This window comes from Ctenocephalides felis, unplaced genomic scaffold (assembly GCF_003426905.1).
Source record: "Ctenocephalides felis isolate EL2017-DRISC unplaced genomic scaffold, ASM342690v1 CF-g0.4_SCAFFOLD_00845, whole genome shotgun sequence".
NCBI lineage: Eukaryota > Metazoa > Arthropoda > Insecta > Siphonaptera > Pulicidae > Ctenocephalides > Ctenocephalides felis.
This window is the reverse complement of record NW_020536999.1, coordinates 30913438-30937845: the sequence shown is the minus strand read 5'-3', so window position 1 is coordinate 30937845 and position 24408 is coordinate 30913438. Positions and strand designations below refer to the sequence as shown.

The 24408-nt window shown below is 30.6% G+C and overlaps 1 protein-coding gene across 1 annotated transcript in view; it reads right to left on the bottom strand.

Moving 5' to 3' along the window:
• LOC113382074 (post-GPI attachment to proteins factor 6) overlaps positions 1 to 24408 on the bottom strand; it is a 109219-nt gene that overhangs the window by 34238 nt on the left and 50573 nt on the right. The window contains exon 3 of the mRNA XM_026620635.1: positions 9259 to 9373. Within this exon, the coding sequence (XP_026476420.1) occupies positions 9259 to 9373 (115 nt within the window). The remainder of the gene's footprint in view (positions 1 to 9258; positions 9374 to 24408) is intronic.

Genomic DNA, 24408 nt, shown 5'->3' with positions numbered 1-24408 from the left:
TCGTGGTCAAACAGGAAATCGATTTAAATTCAGAGAAATCATCTTGTGCACATATTTTTAATAGTAGAACTTTAAAAATATCCAAAATAATAAGATAGATTTTTTCAGAATTCTGGACCAGAATACCCAGAATTCACACTTTAACAGTGGGATGTGAACTGTGGATAACGTCAGGATGAGAGAAAGATCACATGATTTCTGACTATATTTACCATTTTGATTGTAAATTGATTATAGTTAATAATTTAGCTAATGCCGTAATCTATTGTATGTGATTATACTAGAAATAATGGAAACTACAATAATCCTGAATAATACTCCTTCTATTTTTGCGGATGTCCAATCCTCCCTTGCTACCAGTAATGATAGCAATTATTTATCTCACATGTGCAACAAATGTCATTCAATTTTTCAAAGGTCTTAAAAGAACATTTTCCATATGAGTGAGTGGTCTATGAAGAACATATGAATAAATCTTCCAGTTGTTGTTGGTTGCAGTAAACAATTTTGCGAATACGTGATCTATCTCCCGAGCTACCGTCTTCTTATCTGCCGCTCGTTCCACGGCAGCAGAACGATACACGCAAGTAAAACAAATCGCGAAAGTAATATATTGGATTTAGCCTTTTCGCGACAATTGAGAAGTTTTTCTCGTTTACTGCGAGGGTTGAAGACGTCCCCGGCGGCGTCTTTATATCACTAGACGTCACGTAAATCAGTCAGACGTGACGATATAGCACGTCACTCTGCTCAGACTCGGCTATTTCATATAAGCTCGTTGTACACAACATTGTATGCAGCCGGTACGGTTATAAGATATGTTTCTATTGTTGAATGAGATACGTGATACAGGTATATTTGCGAGAGGTGTTCGCGTGATGGGATCCTATGCGAATTAAATTTTAATAATAATGGTGCATTGTTACCCCGGAACTATGTGGAAATAATGCACTTGTACCTAGAATTATTCGAAATTGATCGCAAATTAGAGAGAGTAGTATATTATGAGCTTGAAACTCGCATTCATTTTAGTTGTTGCTAGTGAATGGTAGGATACCGTAGGATTTAGTCGTAATATATTTTGAAACAATTCGAGCATTTCTATATTTAACATAATTCGAAATACTTACTGAAAAAATATTTGTTACAATTGGTTAAATAAAAATATATATAACACAGTATTATAATTTTTTTCCAGAATTACGCTGTTCAAAATTTATAAATTGCTTGTTTACTTGTTTTTGATATCAGTTTTACATTTAACACGGAGCTCGATCGTAGCGTTTAAGAGCGACGGGACTTGATTCAGAGGTCCCGGATTCGATACACACTTTGAGCAATCTGTTGTCAGGCAGCAGTGACAACTTTTTTCACTTGGAAATATAGATTACAATGTTTCCAAGTGAAAATTGCTTTTTCCTAGCATTGCTGCACCAATAAAATATTTGCCTTATTACAGAAATTGTAGTACTAATAATATATCCTGCAGAGATGTGACAATGGATTGATTGGGTTGTCATCTGTCAAACAGACTAATATTACTTCAAAATTAGCACAACAGCTCATAGAACTATAAGATTCTGATTATTGTTCAAAAATAACAAAAAAAAAATTAACATAACACACCTTACTACCACTTCACTGCATAATTGAACAACTTACTGAAAACTAACTGACTTCGTTATTGTAATGCTATTTTATACTGTTCAAGTATGATGAATCGATGCATTTTAAGACAGCATATATTTCATTGCTTTGATTACCATTTAAATGCAAATACATACATTGTAGGGATTTCTAGATGGACGCGGAATAATGGATGACTAACAAAATGTATAGCGTTCTTCGTTTGTGGTTTTGATAAAATTGATGTTATCGATTGAATTTGTGAGTAAAGAATAATCAAATATACTGCGCAATTTTTATATCAATTCATTGACCGTTAGTAATAAAGAATACCGTTAATTTCCAAATTTATTGATTACAAAAATTGACAATCAATAAATTTAGAGAATTTAATTTGCACAATAACTTTATATTTATACTTATTTATCTTTATATTTTAGTTAAACATAACAAATCAACAATTCAATTTATTACACTGATCATTGTCACTTGACGTCATTTTGCCCAGGTGTTTCCATAAATGAAACAAAATAGATTGTATGATAAATTACCCGGTCTTCTAAATTTCTATTTACTAAATAATATTGCAGAACTATTCACGTTTTCATATTCAATACAAGCTATTGTGATTTCAGATAGAGTTAACGATGAGATAACGAAACGTGAACATTTAGCCCATTGTCGAGCTCACTGGATCTGATAATTACAGTCGGTGCTTCGATCCTACGGTGTAATCAAAATACAATGGCCACGGTTACAAACAAAGAGGTAAGTGCTCATACAACGAATAGATATTTTTATGCTTTCCGAACTATAAATGCTTACATAAATCGTAACAAATTGGTCGTAATTCAATTATGTGATTGGAGTTTACATAGCGAAACTGTTTCTTATCGGGAAGTAGGAACTGGATTTACGATACATTGAAACAAGAATACTAGAGATCTTGGGCATAGTGATTGAAATTAAACAAATTCAACGATCGTATTGGTTTAATAGACCAATTCTCATAAGTTCTTGAGAATAAAAACGTGTAGACAAAATTATTATTCTGCAACGTTTGTATTGCAAATCATAGCCCCAATTGCATATTGATACGCTTAAACTGCGTTGAATCTGAACTTTAGGTTCAATGAGGTTATTTGCTGATGGATACAGGGTTTTTAGAAATTTCCCCAGTGGGAAATTTCCTTACATAAATATATTGATTGTTAATTTATTAAATCTTGCGGCCACTTTCTTTTTAATCTTCTCATAGGAACTTGTTTTAGCAAGTCTTTTATTAGAGGATGGTATGCGCTCTTTTAATGATATTTCGTACTTCTCTCCTTGTACACATTTGATGTTTAGGTCTCGATGAATTGTTTCGGTGGTTTTATATTGGACGTACACGCACATGCCCATAGCTCGATGCCGTATGTCCATATTGGTATAATTACAGCCTTATATTATTATATTGTAGAGAAATATTACTCAACAAAAAGTCGCTTTCTTTGCGGTTTTATTAATTTCGCAATATGAAAATAGCAGCAGAATTTGAATTACTATTGGTCAAATACATGCAAATACTTAAATGATCATTTTACCTCGGCTGCAATAAAAAATCGAATTATTGTTAAAATGAAATATCAAATTCTTTGGATAGATCATTCATAGTGTTTTATGAAAGTAAGTTTACTATAGTTACTCTGAATTTTATTTTAATCAACGAACACGCAGAATAAATTTTGTACCTAATTTTGCTGCAAGTTTTATTTTTTTTTAATTTTTTAGCATACGTCCCTAGAGTATCACAGGATACTCCCCAACTTGTTCAAATTAATAAAACTTTACTCAAAGATATAACATAATAATTTCATTTAACTTATATTTCTTTGTCATCCAAAGTTTTTGCTAGAAACGAACTTTTCCCGTGGCTTCGGGCTAAAACACGCGAGTGGCTAAATATTCTGTCTCTAAAGGAGAATTTACAACCTAATAAAATCCAAAGAAGTAATTCAAAGGAAAACCGCAATATATTCCCGCTTATGTAGGTATATAATACCATCAAACGCACGAAAGTTTCCTAATATGATTTTCCATTACCTCGCAAAGGTACTTGCGGCCTCCCGCCCGCCCATCGACTTAGATTGTAATACAATACATTATTAAAAATCCCTCAAGGCGACGGTGCTACGCGTTCTCCTACGTTTTCCTACATAAGCTGATGCCTTCGAGTTTTGAAACATTATTATTTTCCAGTCGTGTTCGAGTGGCAAAAGTTCGCATGGCGATGGCTTTTTGTCTAGAATCCGAGTGACACCGTCGAACCCCGGGCCAGACAAATATTCTTGTTAAAAAACCTATCTTAGGATATGTTTCGAAAAGTTACAGTGTATTTAAGAAAATCTTAGAAACAGTTCTCTATATGCCTGCAAAATGTAAAAATAATAGGTGGTTCATAGCAATGTGTGAAGACATACTACTAAATTTTTTCAGGTTCAATAATACTGGTTACTAATTAAACCTCATAATAATCCCCAATGGATATTTTTATGATGTTTATTAATATTTGATTATTTTAAAGAATAACTTGAAATAAATCTACAACTTTTAAATCAATTCATTGAATTTTTTGATTATTTTGATTTACGATCTTTTGGAACTAATGATAATACTAAATGTAAGATTAATAACGTTGCATTAAAAAATTCATATACAATTTTTCATGATCGTTAAATCTAAATCATTTATTTTGTTCATTTCGGATTTTAAATTAAATCGATTACAAATTATTTGTGAATAGTACCTACGTTTTGTTACACTAACATGGATTTCTAAAGATTTTGCATAAATTTATTTATATAGTATTGAATTAATAATCACATCTGGTAATTTTTAAGTATGAGAGATTTTGAGCTTTTGCACAAAAGTATAAGTATATTTTAAATATCGTTGTTTTAAGAATTTATGACTACCTTAGGCATTTTAATATCAATATTTCATACAAACTTTGTCAAAGAAGACATCTTAGCTATAACTTAAAGACATGAAATAAAACTTTTCGATAACATTTTATCTGCATGTAATAGATGACGGTATTCTCAAAAACTTGCGTCCAATACGGTATTCCACGACAAAGTTCTTCAGTAAACTTTCGCATTATATGGATTTTCTTTGTTTTCATATAATTCAATAAATCTGTCTGTCATATTCTACGTCTACGTGAAAATAACCTGAGATTAGCATCACTACGGTATTCCCAGCATTGTACATGACGTGTCTCAAGTTTCTTGTACAGAAATCCATTAGAAGAACTTTTAAAACTTTCCGACCGACTACGGAAGGAAGGACCGCGCCTTCTGGAAGCAGAGAGGCAGATATCTAGTTTTCTCTCAATTTCTCGTTTTTCTTTTAGACTTTCCATATAATATTTTATGCGAAATCTCCCTTATTTGGATAAACGTCGTGTTCGAACAAGACGCATGGCGGCTGAGGTGGTTTAAACGAATGAATTATGCGATGGTGAGAAAGTTGAGGAGAATGTAGAACGCTGATTTATTGCTATTTATTTTACAGTCGGTTTATAATGGGAAATATCTGTTATGAGAATAAGTTTTATAAAATTGAATTCATCGTGCAAGTGCTTGATATGAAAGCTAAGATTTATTGCCCCATAACTGTCAGTTCTACTAACATACGTGCATGTATATTTATATATATATATATATATTTATATATATATATATATATATATATATATACATTTCTACCAGAACTGGACGACAAACCAAAACGGGTTGATAGTGCGGACCGTAACTGTCCCAAAAAAAACTCACTTTGTTTGGAAATTATTGGAGCTTTTAAGTGCAATCTACAGCTTTCGCGAAATTATGACCATTTGTCTGTTATTGTGGTTAATTTCTATTAATTGTGTTCATTCAAACTTTGGAACCCTAATCGTGAATTACATTTATAGGAACACTGTAAAAAATAACAGAATTGCTCCAAATTCTCCCAAATTACGACTTTTCATTGACCTATGAATTTTAATTTTTTAAAATCGGTCGAGAAGTCCTTATGCAAAAAAATGTACTTAAGTGTGTTGGGAAGTTCAATCAAAAGTTAGCGCCTTTAATCTGAATTGTAAAAAGGTAAAATAATTGATAATTTTATTATTGATGAATGTCGAGTTAAAAATGTCATGTCAATGTTAAAAGAATAAGATTAAATGCTAATAGAACATTTTGTGTATGTATAGTTGAACTAAGTTTTGTATTAATAATTTATCTAATGTCGAACTATTTTTGAATTATTTTCACGAATAGGTACCATCTAATGCAAAAAACAGCTTTTATTATGATTCTAAGTGTTTAAATTAATATGTTTAAGAATGTATTCAATATGTCAATTTTCCATGAGTATACTAGTATAAATTTTTATTAATTCTGAAAAAGAGGTATATAAAAGTTATAAAAATACGTTACTACTGTGCTAAGATGCTTAAAATTACACCGACTTACATAAAATTAATTAATAAATTAAACCTTTAATATTTTAAATCTCGTAAAGCTAATAAAGAGGCGCCGTACAGAAGTCATCCAATATATTCGAATTGATTTTGTTAAGGAATTAAATTACTTCGTCTAGACATCGCAAGCTGTATATTTAATGAAGACGTTTCGTGCTTCGAAGAGTGTAAAAGAAAATTATCTATATTGTATCTAAATATCAAGCCTCTTCATCCGGCCGTTGCTACCGGCTATAGTCCGACTATTATATTATTTATTTATTATCTATGAAACGTTTAGCCGAACCGTTGCCGGCATTCATAATGAGCGCTCAGAGAGGAAGAAAACTTTATTTTTAATAGAGTTGAACTTTGCTTAAATGTAAACATTGTGAAAGAAGTTTATTTAATTTTGTATACACGGCGCTCTGTAGTTTGTGCAACTCCGTGCTGTTTTTTCTATTCAGGTTAATAAGTTGAGATAAATATTATGCGTTTTATAATTTAAATCGTAGATGTTAAACAAGTTTTGTTACTTCTCTGCTACGGATGGAGAAAACTGCAGTGCAATTATTTATTTTTCTTAAAAAGACTTCAAATTGTATATTTAACAGTAGAAGTTACTTTTGAAAGTCGGGAAGAATTCTGCATATAGTGTTTTGTATTCATAAGAAAAATAGATTCAAATATATACACAATTGGAACAAAGTATAAATTAAAATAAAATGATTGGATGGGCATACAAATGGACATAAAATGATTGGAGGACATACGGACGTATTTTTTGAAATTTTTATTCATCTTAGATGAATACCAGTTACATAGTTATTTTAATTAGAAATGAACTATAATAACAAAGAACATTCTGTCCATATAGTATGGACAAAATGACAGAAGGTAAAATATACTGGGATACAAATTGTTGAGAAGTTAGTTCACATAAATAGTTTGGTCTTCTTTGGAACATCAGCACATAAGACATGAGCTCAAGGAAAGCAAATTATACATGGTAATTAGCCTTCGCCAGACTCACAAAATGAAACAGATTTTTTTTATAAATGCAAAAATACGACAAAGCACTCTTTACATCTTCCAGAAAGGTGATTATGGCTTTCTTCATTCTAGACAGTGGCGAAAACGTTACTAAACCTAGACAATTCTTGTACAAGACTACTGTGTCATTTTGTCCATATTACCCCTATTAGTATAATTCATAAAAAATTCGTGATATCGTTTCATATTTAAACCGGAATTCATAATACCGAACAAAATTATAAAATCATGACTTCAAATAAAAAATGTTGTAAAATTTGTTTTGACGAGTAGTAATAAATAGTAATTAGTTTTTAACTATTATAAAAATTGTTTGCCTCACATAAATATTGTTTTGAAATAAAAAGTCCTTGAATTAATATTTGCATAAAATTTTCAACATAGAGAAGTTGAATATATTGTCCTTTGACCACGTCCAAAGCTTTGTGAAACAACATCCTTTATATGTATATATGTTTCTGCATTAAAATTCATCACGGTTATGCAAAATATTAATATCTGAGGATTGGTATAGACATTCTGTTTATATTAATCATACAGCATGCGGTGCGATGTGGTAAAGGGACCCAAAACTCCCTGCGGTCGGTTTTGCTTTGTTTCCGCCGAATAATAGTCAGCCGTAAGCAAATAACAGAACCGCCCTTTTCCACAGAGAATTGTTTAATTTCACGATTCTGCGGTTTGCCAAACCTGGAAAGCATGTTTCACCGATACTTTAATCTTTGGTCTGATTTTCTCTTTTATTTTCCTTTGATGAAAATGCTTTTGCCATGTTTGTATTAAAGTTGGTTTTGTGGTAGGTAAATATCTCTCTTTGTGCTTTAAAGCTCACGGTAACTAATGAATGTGAAAATAAATCGTAAAACATTATACACCTTTGCCGCTAGTTTTACTAGATGCAACGAATTTCATGAATGATTTTTTGGCAGTCTTATTTGTAGAAGTGTAAAACAATTCTAATAGTTACAGTATGACATTAAACTTTTTCTCTTAAATTACTAAACATGGAATCAAAACATTTTTTTATAAATCGTCGTTCAAATTATAAAAATAATAATGGGTGGTACTGCCCAAAAGCAGTTCCATGAGCTGAGTTAAACTCCAACTCGATGCCAGGCGAAAAAGCATATAGAATCAATATTTTTACGGTGATTGATTTATACAAATTCCAAATACAATTTATAATTAAATAAGGAATGTCAAATTTTATTTTATAATTATTTGTGAATTCATCAGAACTTTAAATTTTAATAGCTACTACCTCTTAGATTTTCATGAAAGGTGATATAAACTTTAATGAATACTTATAAATGAATACAGCTTAATCCATATCGTACCATATAGAAAATATTAGATAGTCGCTCTATTTATGATTTTTACGTTTTAATACTAGCAAAGGCCGATTTAGTTTGTGCACTAAGAATATTTATTTCCCTTAAAAATAAGGTAACTTGAATAACATTGAATATTGAAAATTTTCGTCACCCAGGCTATGTACTAAATTTTTGTATATATTATCAATACGTTAATAGCCACAATAATATCAGAGAACTTCATTTGGTGAATGGTAACTTCATTAGATATTTTGATGTATCGAAAAAAGACAAATTTGTTTTGACATAATTCCTGGAAAAACAATATTTTTTATGTCACACATTTATGACTCAAAACCTTTTTTTTCCAACCAAATTGCGTATGTCAGATATATAAATGACGAAAATTCTTCATGTAAAATTTTTAGCGTCAGACACATATGACTGACATGGCAATTTATACTCATTTTTCAAGAACTCTACAAAGTTTCAACTTCTGCATAAATTTTTGGAGCTATAAATGACATCTCATGAACTAACGCTTCCGAATAAAGTGAATCCAATAAAATGTTAAAGCACAAATGCAATCTCATAAACTTACATAGTTCCTAATAAAGTCTAGTTTTTATTTGAAAACCACGGTCATTCGCCCGAACCGAGTCGATAAAACGTTTAATTTCAAATGCCAATGAATGGAAATGAAAAAAAGATCCCCAGAACACATTGTCCACGAATTCCCGTGGAATTTGTGCTCCTGGTACATGTGCATTATCTCACCTGCGGTCTGGCGGCATGAACGAAGCCGGAAATTTGACTCCCTCTGGGCTGATCACGGGGTAGCTGCCTGGTTTCATGTACACTGTGACGTTGTGGTCCGAGCAACTGGACGAGCCTGCAAATGAATGAGATGTCAGTGCGGTCGCATGATGCATGGACTGGACGAATGTGTCGTTACAGGAAATTAAACGTGAAAAGTGTTGCAAAAGCGAATGTCAACATTGATCAGGGTTACGAGTGTCATCGGGGAAAGGAATTTCTACAAGCGAGTTTTGTTTTTAAAGTGGAATGGAAATTCAATATTCAATATTTACCACACATTACTAATAATGGCGAATATCATCGAGACCAGTATTTATCGGTTAATATTAATAATTCATCATGAAATAATAGAAGTACATAACAATTCTCCTTTGCACTTAACACATCCGCCATAGAAAATATAGCAACCAATATATATTTTTTTACGATTTATAACACTTGATTTGCAGAATGTGTGTGTCATGTGACCGGTTTACATTATTTTTTTAAAAATTACATGCAAATGTTTCATATGTTGTAATCACTACTCTAGTCCGGCTGGATTATGTTTAAAACTAAAAATCTACTAAAACACCAGTATCTTCCACCAATTTTATATTTTTCCATTCACAACACACTAAACAACTAGAGATGGGCTTATCATATCCGAAGCCGGATCGGTTAGGATTTGACTCCGCCTCAGAGAGGTACGATATAAGAACAAATCTTTGGGTATAATATTTTTCACAAAATATTAATACCTCACATTCTTTTAATATTTTTTTTTCGAGAATTAATTATACATCAGGTAGTTTGATTAGCTTACCATATTACTTTTACCCAATTATGAAATCATAATTGTGTAAAAGTTATAATATAATACTAAATATTTTTTAGCTGGTTGTATACCATTGAAAGAGCTTATTTACGGACAAACATTATTGTATACAGAATATAGAATACAAAATAGCATTATTTTGAGACATTATATACCTGGAAAGTCCTAAAACTGGCTGTGAGATGAGAAAAAGACCACTTCTTTCGACCCAAATGTATTGTATTAGTAAAAAATCCCAAGTAAATATCTGCACTTGTTAATAGATTTAGTCCGAGGATACAATCCGAGGTAGGAGTTGTGTCGGAGTGAGTTACCCATCTCTATAATCAACCATTCCTAATTTCGTTGACTAACAGAGATTATTCACCATGTGCTGTCACAGAACGATCTAACGAATATCATATTACTTCACTACAAATGATATAACGGTTATTTGTAAATTCTATATTTTAGTTGCCTTGCATTCCCTAGATTCAAGTTCTTGCAAAGTTTTTGAGGGATCTGATTCGTAGGTTTATGAGAAACATTTATAACAACTATTATCAAGCTATTTTTGTTTCCACAAATACGATATGAAAAAATCACCGTAAAAGCACAACACGCCAAATATGATTTTTATTTGGTATTCTGTGGAAAATATTTAGTCATACAGAAAAAACATTCGTTTTCCACCTATATTCCTATAGACTTTTCCGTGTACGTACACAAAAGGTTGCTGAAGCGTAACGCACCACAAAAATGGCGTTAGTTTTTCTTTGCAAGAGTTGATGGTAAATCAATACGTAAAAATATCTGAATGACAAAAGAGCATTTTATGTGATGTTCCGTAGTTTTCAATTTGAATTGTGAAATGCATTTTGTTACTGAATGGCAAATATGAAACAAAAATATTCATGGATTTAAGACCATCCACTATCTTAAATTAGGTTTTCTAATAATTTAACACATTGCTGTGATTAATATAATAGCTGCTGCTAACTAGTATCTTAAATCTCTGTGATTTTTTATAAACTTAATTAATATTCTTCAAGAGTAGTTTAAATATTAAGAGTGTTTAAATATTAAAAAAATTCAACAATTACTTTATAAAACACAAGAACGTGGAAAAATCATAACCATGCAATAGCCAAAATGATTAAGGCTAAAGTGCTCCATAATGTACATCATATTACATATAGCCAAAGTTTGGTTTGGTCTATCTAAATAACCATTGAAACAAGGTTTAATATTTCATATAATTAAATAAAATCTGAATTGAATCTAAAATTTAATTAGTATATAATACTATGATTAAAATGACATTTATCGCCAATCTTAATATATGGTTTTCGACAAAACGATCATAAAATTAGATCTTGTAGTACTGCTTACTACTGTTTTTTAAATTTACATTTGTGAGTATATTATTAGTTTATAAGTTTGTTAATTATGAGGAACAGACAATTTTAAATTCACATTTATTTCGCATAAAAAATAATTGGAATTGTTTATAGTCATTTAATTCATCCACATTTTCTCCCAACAGCTTATATTTCACCATAAACGCCGGAAGCTTTCAAAGCTCGTCGCTCTAGATAAAATGCCAGTCCTAAAATAACTATCAAAATATACGAACTGCTCTTACTTCAATTTAATTTAGAATTATAAAGCAACAAATGCTCGTATGTTATATTGTCCGTAAATTATAACACCGCCATTCTCCGCCGCGCAGCCATAAACCTTACGGTTTGCGTGCTAGTTTATGTTGTTGAATTTCTCGATAAAGAACAATAAGATCGAGTACATAAAGTTGGGTCTGTCTAAGCAAATATACCAAACCAGAGAGAACAAATGAATAGAAGATTGAGCAGAGGGATGTAGACAACCAAGCACCCGGGTATATTTTGTTCTCATAATCGATCTAAGAAGTTTAACTACTACCATAGATGCTACAATGTATCGGAAAGAAAAAATAAAATTGCTAATATATCTGTTAGTAGCTAGTGTGAATTAAATTTACTGTTTAAATATTTGTTGTAACTCAATAGGTATAGTTTTATATTTTCTTCGGTATGAACTACCAGTTCCCGCACATAAAATTTCAGTAGTTCATTCGCAAAACTAAATGATGGAGGATTCATTAGAGTGCGTGATGAAACTGGCACTTATTTATTTTCACAAACTTTTTTTCCATATTGATTTCAAATATACCTTTCGTTTTTGAATTTTCGGATTTATTGAACAACTAAGAGATATTTATCTGCTGTTTTCCCCATGGCTTCGACTCTAAGGCAGCGAGATCAGCCTTGTCCAGTAAGAAAATCACATTAAAAGACTTTTGAAGGCATAAAATAACATATGCGTTATTTTTTATTTTATTTTAAAGTGAAACCAGCACATTAATGTATTTCAAAAACTAGAGCTGTTAGCAGAGTTCTGTTACTTTTTTGGAATCGGCATCCTTGAATTACAAAATACCATTATAACATCTTAAGATAACTGCAAATTTAAGGGGCACAACTAGTGTAACCGCCTAAAAAAAGGTGATTTTTGGGATATTATATTAAAAAAACTACTCTATCAATTATTTCAAAATTTTAGGAATATATTTATACATGTTTTAAGAATACATAGTAAAATTTTTGAAAAAGGAAATGGAATATTTTTAAGTTGGAATGGAATATTTTTAAGGCCCTTCGTTGCTGCAGTGATTCCGGTCTTTTACGTGGATGAAATCCAAAAAAAATTCTCGTTAAACTAGATAATATTGTCTGTAAAATGAACTACGATAAAGAAAAAAAATCAAAAATTGACAAAATGACGGCGTTTTTTTTAAAAAAAAGTCGAATTTTACCCAAAATTTTAGTCGTTTTTGGATTGCCAAAATTCGAGTTTTGATCCGATCAAAAAATCGATAGTTTTATTTACGGAGAACTATGTATAGAACATGTAAAAAAATTGATAGTGATTGGATCATTTGTTTTTGAGTAATCGCTGCAGCAAATTCGGAAAATGCTGTTTCGAGAAAAACGCGTTTAAAGATAAAATGATCGTTGTACTATATACTATATGTATACTTTTTAAATGCCTTTTTAAAAGAACAAAAATCGATTTCTTCAAAATATCACACTAGTTGTGTCCCTTAAGATAATTGCAAATATTGAACACTAGATGCACTAGTAAATGATTTGTATTTGGATATTTGGATATTTTCTGGAATTTAAAATGAGAATCAAATTGAAAACCTAAGCATCATTATCAATATAGCTCTGTATAGTTTTTGGTGGCTCTTAAGCGTATAGTTTACTTCGACATTATTGCAACTTTACTTCTAAAAATAAGTTTGTAAAAGTTTAATTTCTAAAAAATAGAAAATATTTTTTTATAAATTTTTATTGGTACTTTTCCACAAAATAATACCAAATATTATACTCGCTGGGTATAGTGTCTTCGCCTCTTGGATTATAACTTTAGTTGTTCATCTATGTCAGTCAGAACAGATAAAAGGAGCAGAAAGTTTTAGCTTAATTTCGTAGAAATAAGTAATAAAGAGTGAAGGTGAAAACTTTTATAAACAACGGTTCTAAGGGAATATCGCTCCCAGGCCCAACGAACGATGAGAGATATATATGTGCTTAGTAGTTCTGCCAACAGTTTATGTGCGGATCGTATATGCTCGGCACGGAGAGAAATACAGTTACCGCAAAAAGGTGTTAAGCAGAAAGGTGTACGGATTTCGGGCAAAGGTCGGTCCATCCATGTAAATCTGCGGGGAAAGTCTAATTTGGTGAACGGAATACTTTTCTTGTTTTATGTCTTAACCGGGGATGATTAATGCAATTTGCCTAATTGAGTAATCTGGGTACAAAATACTTATCGCATGAAAGCTGTCGTTACAAATTCACTTCAAAGTTTGCACATGGTGGATAGAAACATAAAATTCAAACTACACCGTATTCTACCTTATTCAAATATATCTCATGTCTGATTCCAATTTTAGGTTTATAAAAACATATTGCATGTGGAAAGGGTTGGGTATATTTAATACCGCTGTAGTCATATTTTCATTGTTTTTTTATAATGCAGCTAATATGTTTGAAAAGGTATATAATTTCATGACTCGAGGTAAAATTATACAAAAAATATTACTTTTTGTCATTTCTTAATAGCAATTTCTTAAATACAATTTTTTCTAAGCATAATCTACGTGCAAAAATTATACTAATTAGCCTTCTCTATTGATAATTGAATATGACAGAATATCCACTTTAAGATAAATTTACATTTGTTGTTACTGGTTTGCAAAATCAAAGCAATAATTCTGATGACTAAAACAGAGTACCCGATTCTCAGGTAAAATAGACCGTTGCCATAACAACGCTATGTTATTATAATTACATTTTTTTGATGTGCATTTATGACACATACATGGAGTTAGGTAATAGGTCTATGTATAAAACGCCTGATCGCACAGCAAATACAAACCATTTTCACAGTTTTTACTACCATTTTATAAGAAGAAACGAGCGTAACATAGTGTTGTAATGGATCCAGTCTATCTTACCGGAGAATTTGCCCGAGAGCTTAAAAATATTTTATTATCAGATAAAGCATCATCTCGTTTTACACAACCCACTGCTGAATTGATTCAATGAAATAATTTAATTATTTTCAAACTTTGTTTTTTTTTCAATCAAATTACCACTTGCAATAAAGCTCAACGATATCACTCTAAAAGCAACCGTAGGTGTATAAAAACATAAATCCATGAAATGTACATTGTCGGTGCACAATCCATTTATTCAGTTTTCCTGGGAAGTTCATATATAAACGCTAATGGAAATGTACGCGAATGCAATATATTCAATCCTTCTAGTACCGGCGGCTTCGTTGAATAGGAAATTTTTGCATGCGTGTCAGGACCTAGAGCTCTAGCGGTGAAACGAGCATTCTGAATTTTTAATTTAATACTTTGCTTCAGTTTCAAACAACAAGAAACATTTAATTAAATTTAAATCAAATTCCGACCGTGGAAATAGTAGTTTGATTTCACGTTTGTGTGCACAAGATGAAGCAAAAACAAAAAGTTGTTCAATATTTGCTGGGCTGGCGTACGTTGATTGTATTTACAAATAACAAGAAAATTAATAAAATGATGATTAAATAATATTTGATCATATGTGCATAAATAGGTCTATTTATATAATATAATAATTTATATAATTATTTGAAACTGCCCAAAAAATCTTATATCTATTACCTTATAATGATACCAATTTCGAATGTTTCAACCTACAGGAATACTTTTATGTAGAAATATGAATTAGTTTCAAAGTAAGTTAAAAAAAATTTATATTTCGTTTTTCTTTCAATTCGAAATAATAAAACTCAATATTTTTCATTCAATGAAGATGAATGATTCAATTGGCATAAAATTCAACTGGCAACATTGATGCTGCGGGTAATTAATTGTTATAGTATAAATATATACGTACTTTTTTCCTCCAAATAAATTAAATATTTTACAGTCTAGTACATCTATTATCACTAAGAATTCATTTATAATTATTAAATTTTTTTCTTTATCCATTTCGTCAAATAAACTCACGTAAACGGAACAAAATAAAACGTATACCACTCAATTATTTTCATAGTTTTATTTTTTCGTTGTGCGATATTCCATCTCAAAACAATTCCATTAAATATAAAATTAAAAGCAATTCACATACTCGAGCGGTCGCCAGCTTTGAAAATACTCACGCCGGTGTAATAATGAAACTTTATTCTATTCTTGCTGAGATGCAACTTTGGAACTTTTGCAAAAATATTATGCATAAGTAAAAGACACTGCAACCAATTTTCTCCTCGCCATGGGATAGAAATTGTATATTTATGTAAAAGAGTGAATTAAAGTCAACATAAGTCGAATGAATTCAAATGAATATAATTTTATGAAGCAGCAGAAGATTGGCTTATAAAATAAGCATACGATAATGTAGTGAAATAATGATGAAATTATTATTAGAATTTTATTGTAGCAAATATTTTTTGTTACTGAGTGGCAAATGAAATGCCAATACAAAATATTAACAAAAAATATTATTTCTTAGATTTCAAATCATTACGATGAAATTAGTAGTGATGACATCTATAAAATTAAACTAGCTGTAGTTGGCATTTTCTTTATAGCAAGTTTTTTGAACTTCACAATATTACACATATTAAATAATGATCAAATAATCAATTTAATCAATAACATTTACATATTTATATATGATTCACCTGTCTACTCGTTTACTAATCTGTGTGTCCACCCATTTGTCTCTTAGCATTTATTCCCGTCTACCTGTTTACCTCTCTACCTGCCTGCATGTCTACCTGTCTACTGTCAATTAGCATAGCTATCAGACTAACTGCCTTAGAACTTTTTCTGCATTTTTAAAACAGCTTGACTGCTTCGCAAGAAAGTAATTAATATTTCATTCCATCAGCACAAGTAAAATATTTTTTGAATTGTTCAAATCGGTAGATCCGTGCGGCCGAAATCGTAGACACAAAATAGTATCCAAACATACATCAATGTTTTTCAAGGGGTGCCAGAAGGATCAGAAATCTTTGAAATGCGAAGGTATGCAAAAATTGTCATTTTCGATTTTTTGCGATTACTGTAACTTACCCTACGAGAAGATAATAATCGACTTTATCTAACGCAGTAGTAAAAAAAGTCGCTTTGGCCTCTACAGTACATTTATTGAAATGTAGTTAGTTTTATATTATATGAGATAAATAAATATTCGTTGGCTAATCAGTAATGTAAAATTTATTTCAATTACATTAATTTTTAAACATAAATTCTAGGTTAGCGTTACTTATTTCAAAGATATAATTAAAATGATTTACAATAGACTTTAAACTTTTAATAGTATTTAGCATTGTAGTATATTATTATAATAGTAAATTTTATAAAATTATTAAATAAAAAAAACATTGGTGTTATGAACACTGTGAGCATTACATATTATACGTTCTGCTGTGGTGCTTCTTGAACGTGTTTTTATGACACAATATAGTTTTTGCCGTCGCTAATAACATAATAAAATACAGTTTTTTCCTGTTTCTTGTATTTACTCACGTAATTTATTCGAGAGAGCATTGTTCTTAATAGCCTCTGTGTGCGTACTTCGTCAGACGTCACGCACAAAGTTCTGATATACAAGAATATGTATATATATATATATATATATATATATATTATAGACTATATAGACTATATATATATATATATATATATATATATATATATATAAGTTATTATAGGCACATGCGTTTTCTCCATAAATAATGTTTCCTAACAAAATTATTGTTAGCAGGTGGTACTAAAAATTTCCGCGGTAAATTTTATATTGTATCAACATTGAATTTACATTATTTGCAATTTACGTTTCAATTTGCAATTCATTAAACAAGCTATTCATTGAAAATAATTATGTATCATCACAAGTACTAAACAGAAAAACATTATTTCAAATATAATATTGAATATAAATTGTACATTTAATTATTACTAATAACAAAGTTAATCTACTGCGATGAAGTACAATTGCATTTATTAAATCATTTATATTATAATTTGAATACAAAATAATTAAAGTTGTATTATAATACAAATTACATGTGTCCGGATTACTAATTTTTATGCAGTTCTGCATTCGTTGTTTTATTACTCAAATTGACATATCGAATATGGCACTTTACATAAGTAGTATTTTCCATAATACATATACTTTTGCTCAAAAATGTTTCACTATCATGTAACCTGATACAGCTGTTTATAGCTGGACTAGTTCTTACATCATTCGCGTGCGGAACTGCTCCCATTTCTACTTTCGTGCAATGGGGTGTGATATGTAGAGGAAATTCGGGAAAAAAGCTACATTTTTATTCATTTAACATACACTGAAATCTATGGAAATTACAAAGCCGAAACAGGCTATATTTATTAATTAAAATATGTATTCACAGTCAAAATTAGTAATTCAGTAAGACATTTTCATTGATAACACATAATACAACAACTGCAGAATTATCTAATTTTGATATGATTGAAAATTTTCTTCAGATATATATTTACACACCTTCTTGAAAAATTTTCAAACAAATTATTAGGTGTTTCAAAATTATAAAATTTCGATGCAAATCTCACGATTTCTCAACTACTAAACCGATTTAGTTAAAATTTTTCCTTCAGTATTTTTATTATTTAAAAAAATCGAGAAAATCAAAAAAGTTGTTTTTTTTCTCACACATTCGCTATTTTGTGAAAAAACTTTTGACTGTCTGTAGTTCATACTATAGCGACAATTAAGAATACCCTTAAAACCGTTAGCCCCTTGTTTGATTTCATATATTTTTACAGCTAAACTATTCAAGAATATATGTACAAAAATATTTTTTAAAATTTAAATTATTTTCCGAGATGAAGAAATTTGACCATGATAACTTTTGTTCTTTTGCAAAACTTTAAACACGTTTTTCCCAAACCTGTCATTTTCAATACGATATCTACGATTTCTCGGGTTCTACTAGGCCGATTTACTTGAAATCTTCAGAGCATCTTCTTTATAGACTGCTTCTGGCATATACTAGCCTCATCATTTAAATTTTTTACCATTTTTAAAAAATTCGAGTATTTCAAGAAAGTAGTAAGAAAATGGCCTTTTATTTTTAAAAATTTTCAAGTTTATCCTAGTATATGCCGTTGCGACATCATTTTAAATTTATAATCTGATTTTGTTTTTTATTTTGGATTACTAGGAGGGTTGTAATCACGTGCCAATTTTTGTGACCCCCAATTCAACAATTATATGTTTTTTTACTTTTTTTCTGTACTCTTGTAACGTTAGGTGATGCACATTAACTAACGTTATAAGAGTAGGTACAGAAAAAAGTAAAAAAAAATATAATTGTTGAAGTAGGGGTCACAAAAATTGGCACGTACATCCCTCCTAGTAATCTAAAATAAAAAACAAAACCAGAATATGAATCTTGAATGATGTCACAACGGCATATTCTAGGATTAGGTTGAAATTTTTTGAAAAGAAAAGACCATTTTTTTACCACTTTCTTGAAATTCTCAAATTTTAAAAAAATACTAGTGATTGATACGATGATTCACCCTCAACCCTCCGTCGGTCGGCGTGGTCTGGCCAGACTTTTTTCGATTTCAATTTGACTTTTCCTAAAATTTTATTAACTGTCGATCAATGAAAAAATCAGGACGAAAAAATGTACAGAAGGATATTTATAAGGATATTAACATTTTTATACTTTGAACGGTCGGGAAGGTCTGCCTAGACCACCCATACATTTTGTATGAAATATACGTTTTTTGATATATGTCAACCAGTATTTTGTCTTTTTTTCATGGTATTTTCTATTCAAACTGCGTTTTATACTTGTTTATCTATGGTTTTATATATTCTTTGCTATGTGTTGTAACATGAATGTTAGTATTTTCATGACGAGAGTTCATTGAAAACCTACCAAACTTATTGGTAATCGCAAACACTGAAAATCGGATGAGTAATGCACACATTATCAACAATTTTTCTACCCGTACTGCGTACGAAATTTTTTTTTGGCAAACCTGTAGTGAAATTATATTTTCACTTTGAGTTTTACAGCTCATTTCAAAGGCGACGCACCTCATTTCGTTTTCATTTGAATTTCACATTCATTTCAAAGGCGCCGAAAAAGAATATTGTTTTTCATTGATATAAAACAGCAAAATTAACAAAAAGAGCAACGATTTTTTTATATTTCTTGATTTTTTTTATATAATATAATATGTAATATTTTTATTATAAGCAAGCTAACACATGCAAAAGACGGTAAGAAAAAGGAAAAATCAAAACTATAAATATTTATTACTATAATCGTTATTATATAAGACACCAAAAACTCATTTATTCCATATAAATGCATGTAAAATGAATGGTGGTCCAGCCAGACCTTTCCGACCGTTCGAAGGTGAAAAAATATCCGACCGACGGAGGGTTAACATAGAACGAAGAGCAACTTTGATATCAAAAATGAATTTATTGATGTTATATCAATATACAAAAATTAATTTACAAAGCGCAAACGCAATATTCAGTATAAATTGTGTATTGCTGATAACTTTATCATCAATTGTAAATAATGTGAAGATGAAATCTTCAAGAAATTTGAAAGGTAATGATTATATTGTTTTCCCAAAAGCCATACTTTACAATTGCTTGCCAAAGTAGACTATTTTCATACCTCGCTGAATCTATTAATAATCTGTCCTTAATACATCCACCTACTCCTGTCTCCGCTACCCGGCCGGCGCGAGGGCGTGGGCGTGCGACAATAGCACACATATGAGGGAGTGAAATTTGACCTCGCTAATGGGTTGAGCAGACACGTGACCCATTTCGTTAACGGACAAACAAGCAAGGGCTTGAGAGCTCACGATCCATCGGACCAGAAGGTAACATAAACTCGGTACGCTCCGAGCTAAAAAAGAACCCGACCAACGGAACAGCATTAATCCTTGTCCCAAGGCCTGAGTGGTTACCATTCTTTTCCGCGCTTAACAGTAAACTGATAATGGAAGATACATGTCCCAAACGAAATAAAGAGTTGTGACACAATGAGCCGCCACAGCGTTTACGATTGAATTTTATTGAGCCACCTTACGAGGTCGAAGCCGGAATCTGGTTTGTGGCGCTAAGAGACTTTAAGTATTTCGAGTATAAAAGTTATAAGGGTGCGCTCAGGAGAGTGGCGTTTTTAGATTTTTATGGAAATTGCTTTGTGAATAGTATACTATGCTTTGCCTCTTGATGTAATAGATGTGGTTATTAAAACCTTATGTAGAAGTATCGAAAACTAACCACCCTGGAAATATTTCTTTTATATATTGTTTTTATTTTAAATTTAAAACTTTCTTTTGAATACATAATAATTTGTTGAAATAACAGTTAACACAAGTTTGTTAATAATTATTTTATGAAATACTTTATTTTAAATGAATTTTTTTGAATATCTTTTAACATTTTAAAGGTTTCTGAACGTATTCTACGTATGCGTGTGTGTATGTACGTATGTTTGGATAAAATTTTCTGTCCTCAATATCGGGAGTACCGATCAACCAATTTTATTAATTCAACAAAAAACATTCGATTCGTATTGACAAAGAGACGTGCTGGTTAGTTTTTGCACAGACAGGAACGAAAAAAAAACAGTTTTAGCTCATCCGATTAGAATGATTCTAAAACATTCGATTTGTATTAATTGAGTAAATAATTTATTGAATTTTTACAATAGCAGCTCCAGCGGTTTCGGAGATACGGAGCAAAAGTGCAAAGTTTGTGTCGACGATGTGGAGAAATGAAGTGTTTATTTTATTTTCATTCTTGTAGATAAACAGATAAAGATCATCGCCCAAATATAAGCACTTATATTAGTATTAACTACAGAATACCACAATAAAATCTGCAGTACTTATAATAAATATTTCAAATGCACTACTTTGAATGTTTGAAATTATATTCAAAGAATTTGTTTGAATTATTCTCAAACACTTTAGTTTTTTTTCACTGTTGTCGAAATAGATATTTCTTTTAGAAAGCAACTTTTAAAAATTTATAATCAAAATAAATCAGGGCGTAGTTGCCCAATGTTGTTCAAAGTAAGAATACAAGCAAGTATAAGGTCCATCCGTCAGATAACTTTTTGGTTTTTTGAAAATGCTATATATAAATTAATGAATATTTTTTCAATCTAAATCTTTTCTATTTAAAAGTGCAATCCTTCTGGTAAATAATCGAATATAATTTTATTGAAACAGCTGTTTAACTTTCAAATGGCTGGCAAAAAATTCTAAATTGCTGCCAATATAAAAAGTTATATGGCGGACCCTTTATATAAACACAATTTCACATATTCAAAGCTTGTAAAATAAATTCATGGATATAATTAACAATATATTCCCCATATTTTCATTAAACTCACAGCTGTTCAATCCATGCTTGCAATAAACTTCTCGCGAGTTCAACACATAAATAGATATATTAATCTAATATTCAAAATTATAAACTCGTGAACAAAAGCTTTAGTTTAGATGTATTAAATTCTAAGTTTGCTTCTGTCTCTCACTTGAAGCCGTGCGCGGAATTATTTAATTAAATTTCGCAAATATTAAATTTATATGAATATTCATATCTGAAAGAGCTTTTCAATTAGACTGTTATATTTTGTCAAAAGTTATGTAATATCATAAATCCTCCATACAAGCGAAGTGTTGCTTTTATAACATAACGAAATACTTTTTTAAGGGTTACTTTATTTGCGAATGCGAAATATTCCCAATAAAATTGTGGTTCTAAAATTTTTGATGCTGAAATTTTATTAGAAATTGACGATATTTTACGAAGCCTCGTAAATATACAAATATTATCAGATGCATATAAATTATACATATACATATATCATATATGTATATATAATAAAAAATTAATTATAATCCTACCCAATTACGCGGTTTGTGTAAATTGGGTGTCATATTTAATACGTCTATAAAATGTGTAATCAGTAAAACAAACTAAAATAGCAATTAATCAAAATTCAGTTTCTGAAAGCCATAACAGACGTTTGATGTAACGTCAACATCGACTATAATTAGACCATAATAACAGGGCCTGATGTTAATATATATGATGTATGGTTATTTACTAAAACAACAAACGAAAATTAAATCATAAAGATAGGTTTCCTTGCCAAGCTAGTGCGAGTTAATATTACCATAATAATAGTATACTATATATACAAGGGTTTATAACGAAATGAATGGAGCTAGGTTTTTTCTTTGCATTTATTGCTTTAAGCAGGATAAACATACTCGTAAATTCTCTGCTTTTGCAAATATATGCATATAATCTTTTGTATAAGCATGTTTTCTAAACGTATAATTTTTATCATATTTGCATTATTCATGTAATCTCCTTAGGCTCTTATTTTTCCTGCTTGGCAAATATTGAACTAGGCGATATTTATTGAAGATCTCAAGATAATCTCCGTCCCCTAATATAATGTTTCTTTTCCGACTCAGTCCTAAAGGGACATTTTATTTATGTATTTAATTAAGAAGTAAGCTCTTTAAGCTGCGTATAGGTTTTGTAAGCTGCTTTAGTGAGAAAACAATTACGGATAGGTGATAACTATCACATTTATGGTTATTTCTTTCGTTTTATTCTTACAGAATTATGCCGAGTGAAATCGTATACAATTATGCTAAATCCAATTTATATAATGCATCTAATTTATACAAATCCTAAAAGATAGATCAAATTTAGTCAAATTATTAATAAATTATTTCGTATTATGGTCGAGCATTAATTTTGCAAATCTAGTACTTGTTGTTATGGCAGTTATATTGAAGCATGAGGCACTAAAATTTTACGATTCAATACTAAACTAAATAATAGTCGAAAAGTTTTCATGTGCTTCACTTTTTGAAGAAAAATATAAAAATGTGTGGAAAGATACTTGAAACATATATTAAACGGTGATTTAAAACAGCAGTTAAAAAATCATAGGCAAACAGTACAAATTTAGGGTGCAACTATCCGATAAAATAGAAATGTTATGGTAACGCTATGTTTAGAGCCTATCTTCGTATGAATTGGTAGTAACAAACTGACAAAAAGCTATGTATTTGCTAAAAACACTTATGAATATTAGACTGTCTGCTATATTGGAATTTTTCTAGTGCTTGCACCTTATTGTTGGTTCTGTAGTGTATGAACTTTTTTGTTTTCCCTTTTTTACACAAAACAAGTAAACCTAGGTACTATCATTTCTTCGTGCGTTCGCCGGCTCCGCTCAGTCCGGGCATCATTCCCTGGTGAGCGCCTACGACCAAACTTATGATTAATGATCCAAATTTCTCCGTCTATGATTTATGCGGTTGAATTTATATATCTAACTCTCCTCCGAAACGGTCCAAATCGTTTACACGGTTCGCTATAGCTCCTCTGATTTAATACCGGCAATAGGTTATCCAAGAATGAAGGCTTACCTGCCTTCAAGTTTATACAAAGATGAATCTCGGATTTCACAAGAATGGTGCGCAATATTTTCTCCTATCGCGGTAGAGTGATTTCGGCTGAGCGAGTTCGATACGGGTTTTGGTCTTGTTATTTTTCGATTCGTCGGGGTTTCTTTTAAAGATTTTTGATCTGTAGCAAATCTCGTAATTTTACGCAAAAAGTATAAAGCGGACTAGT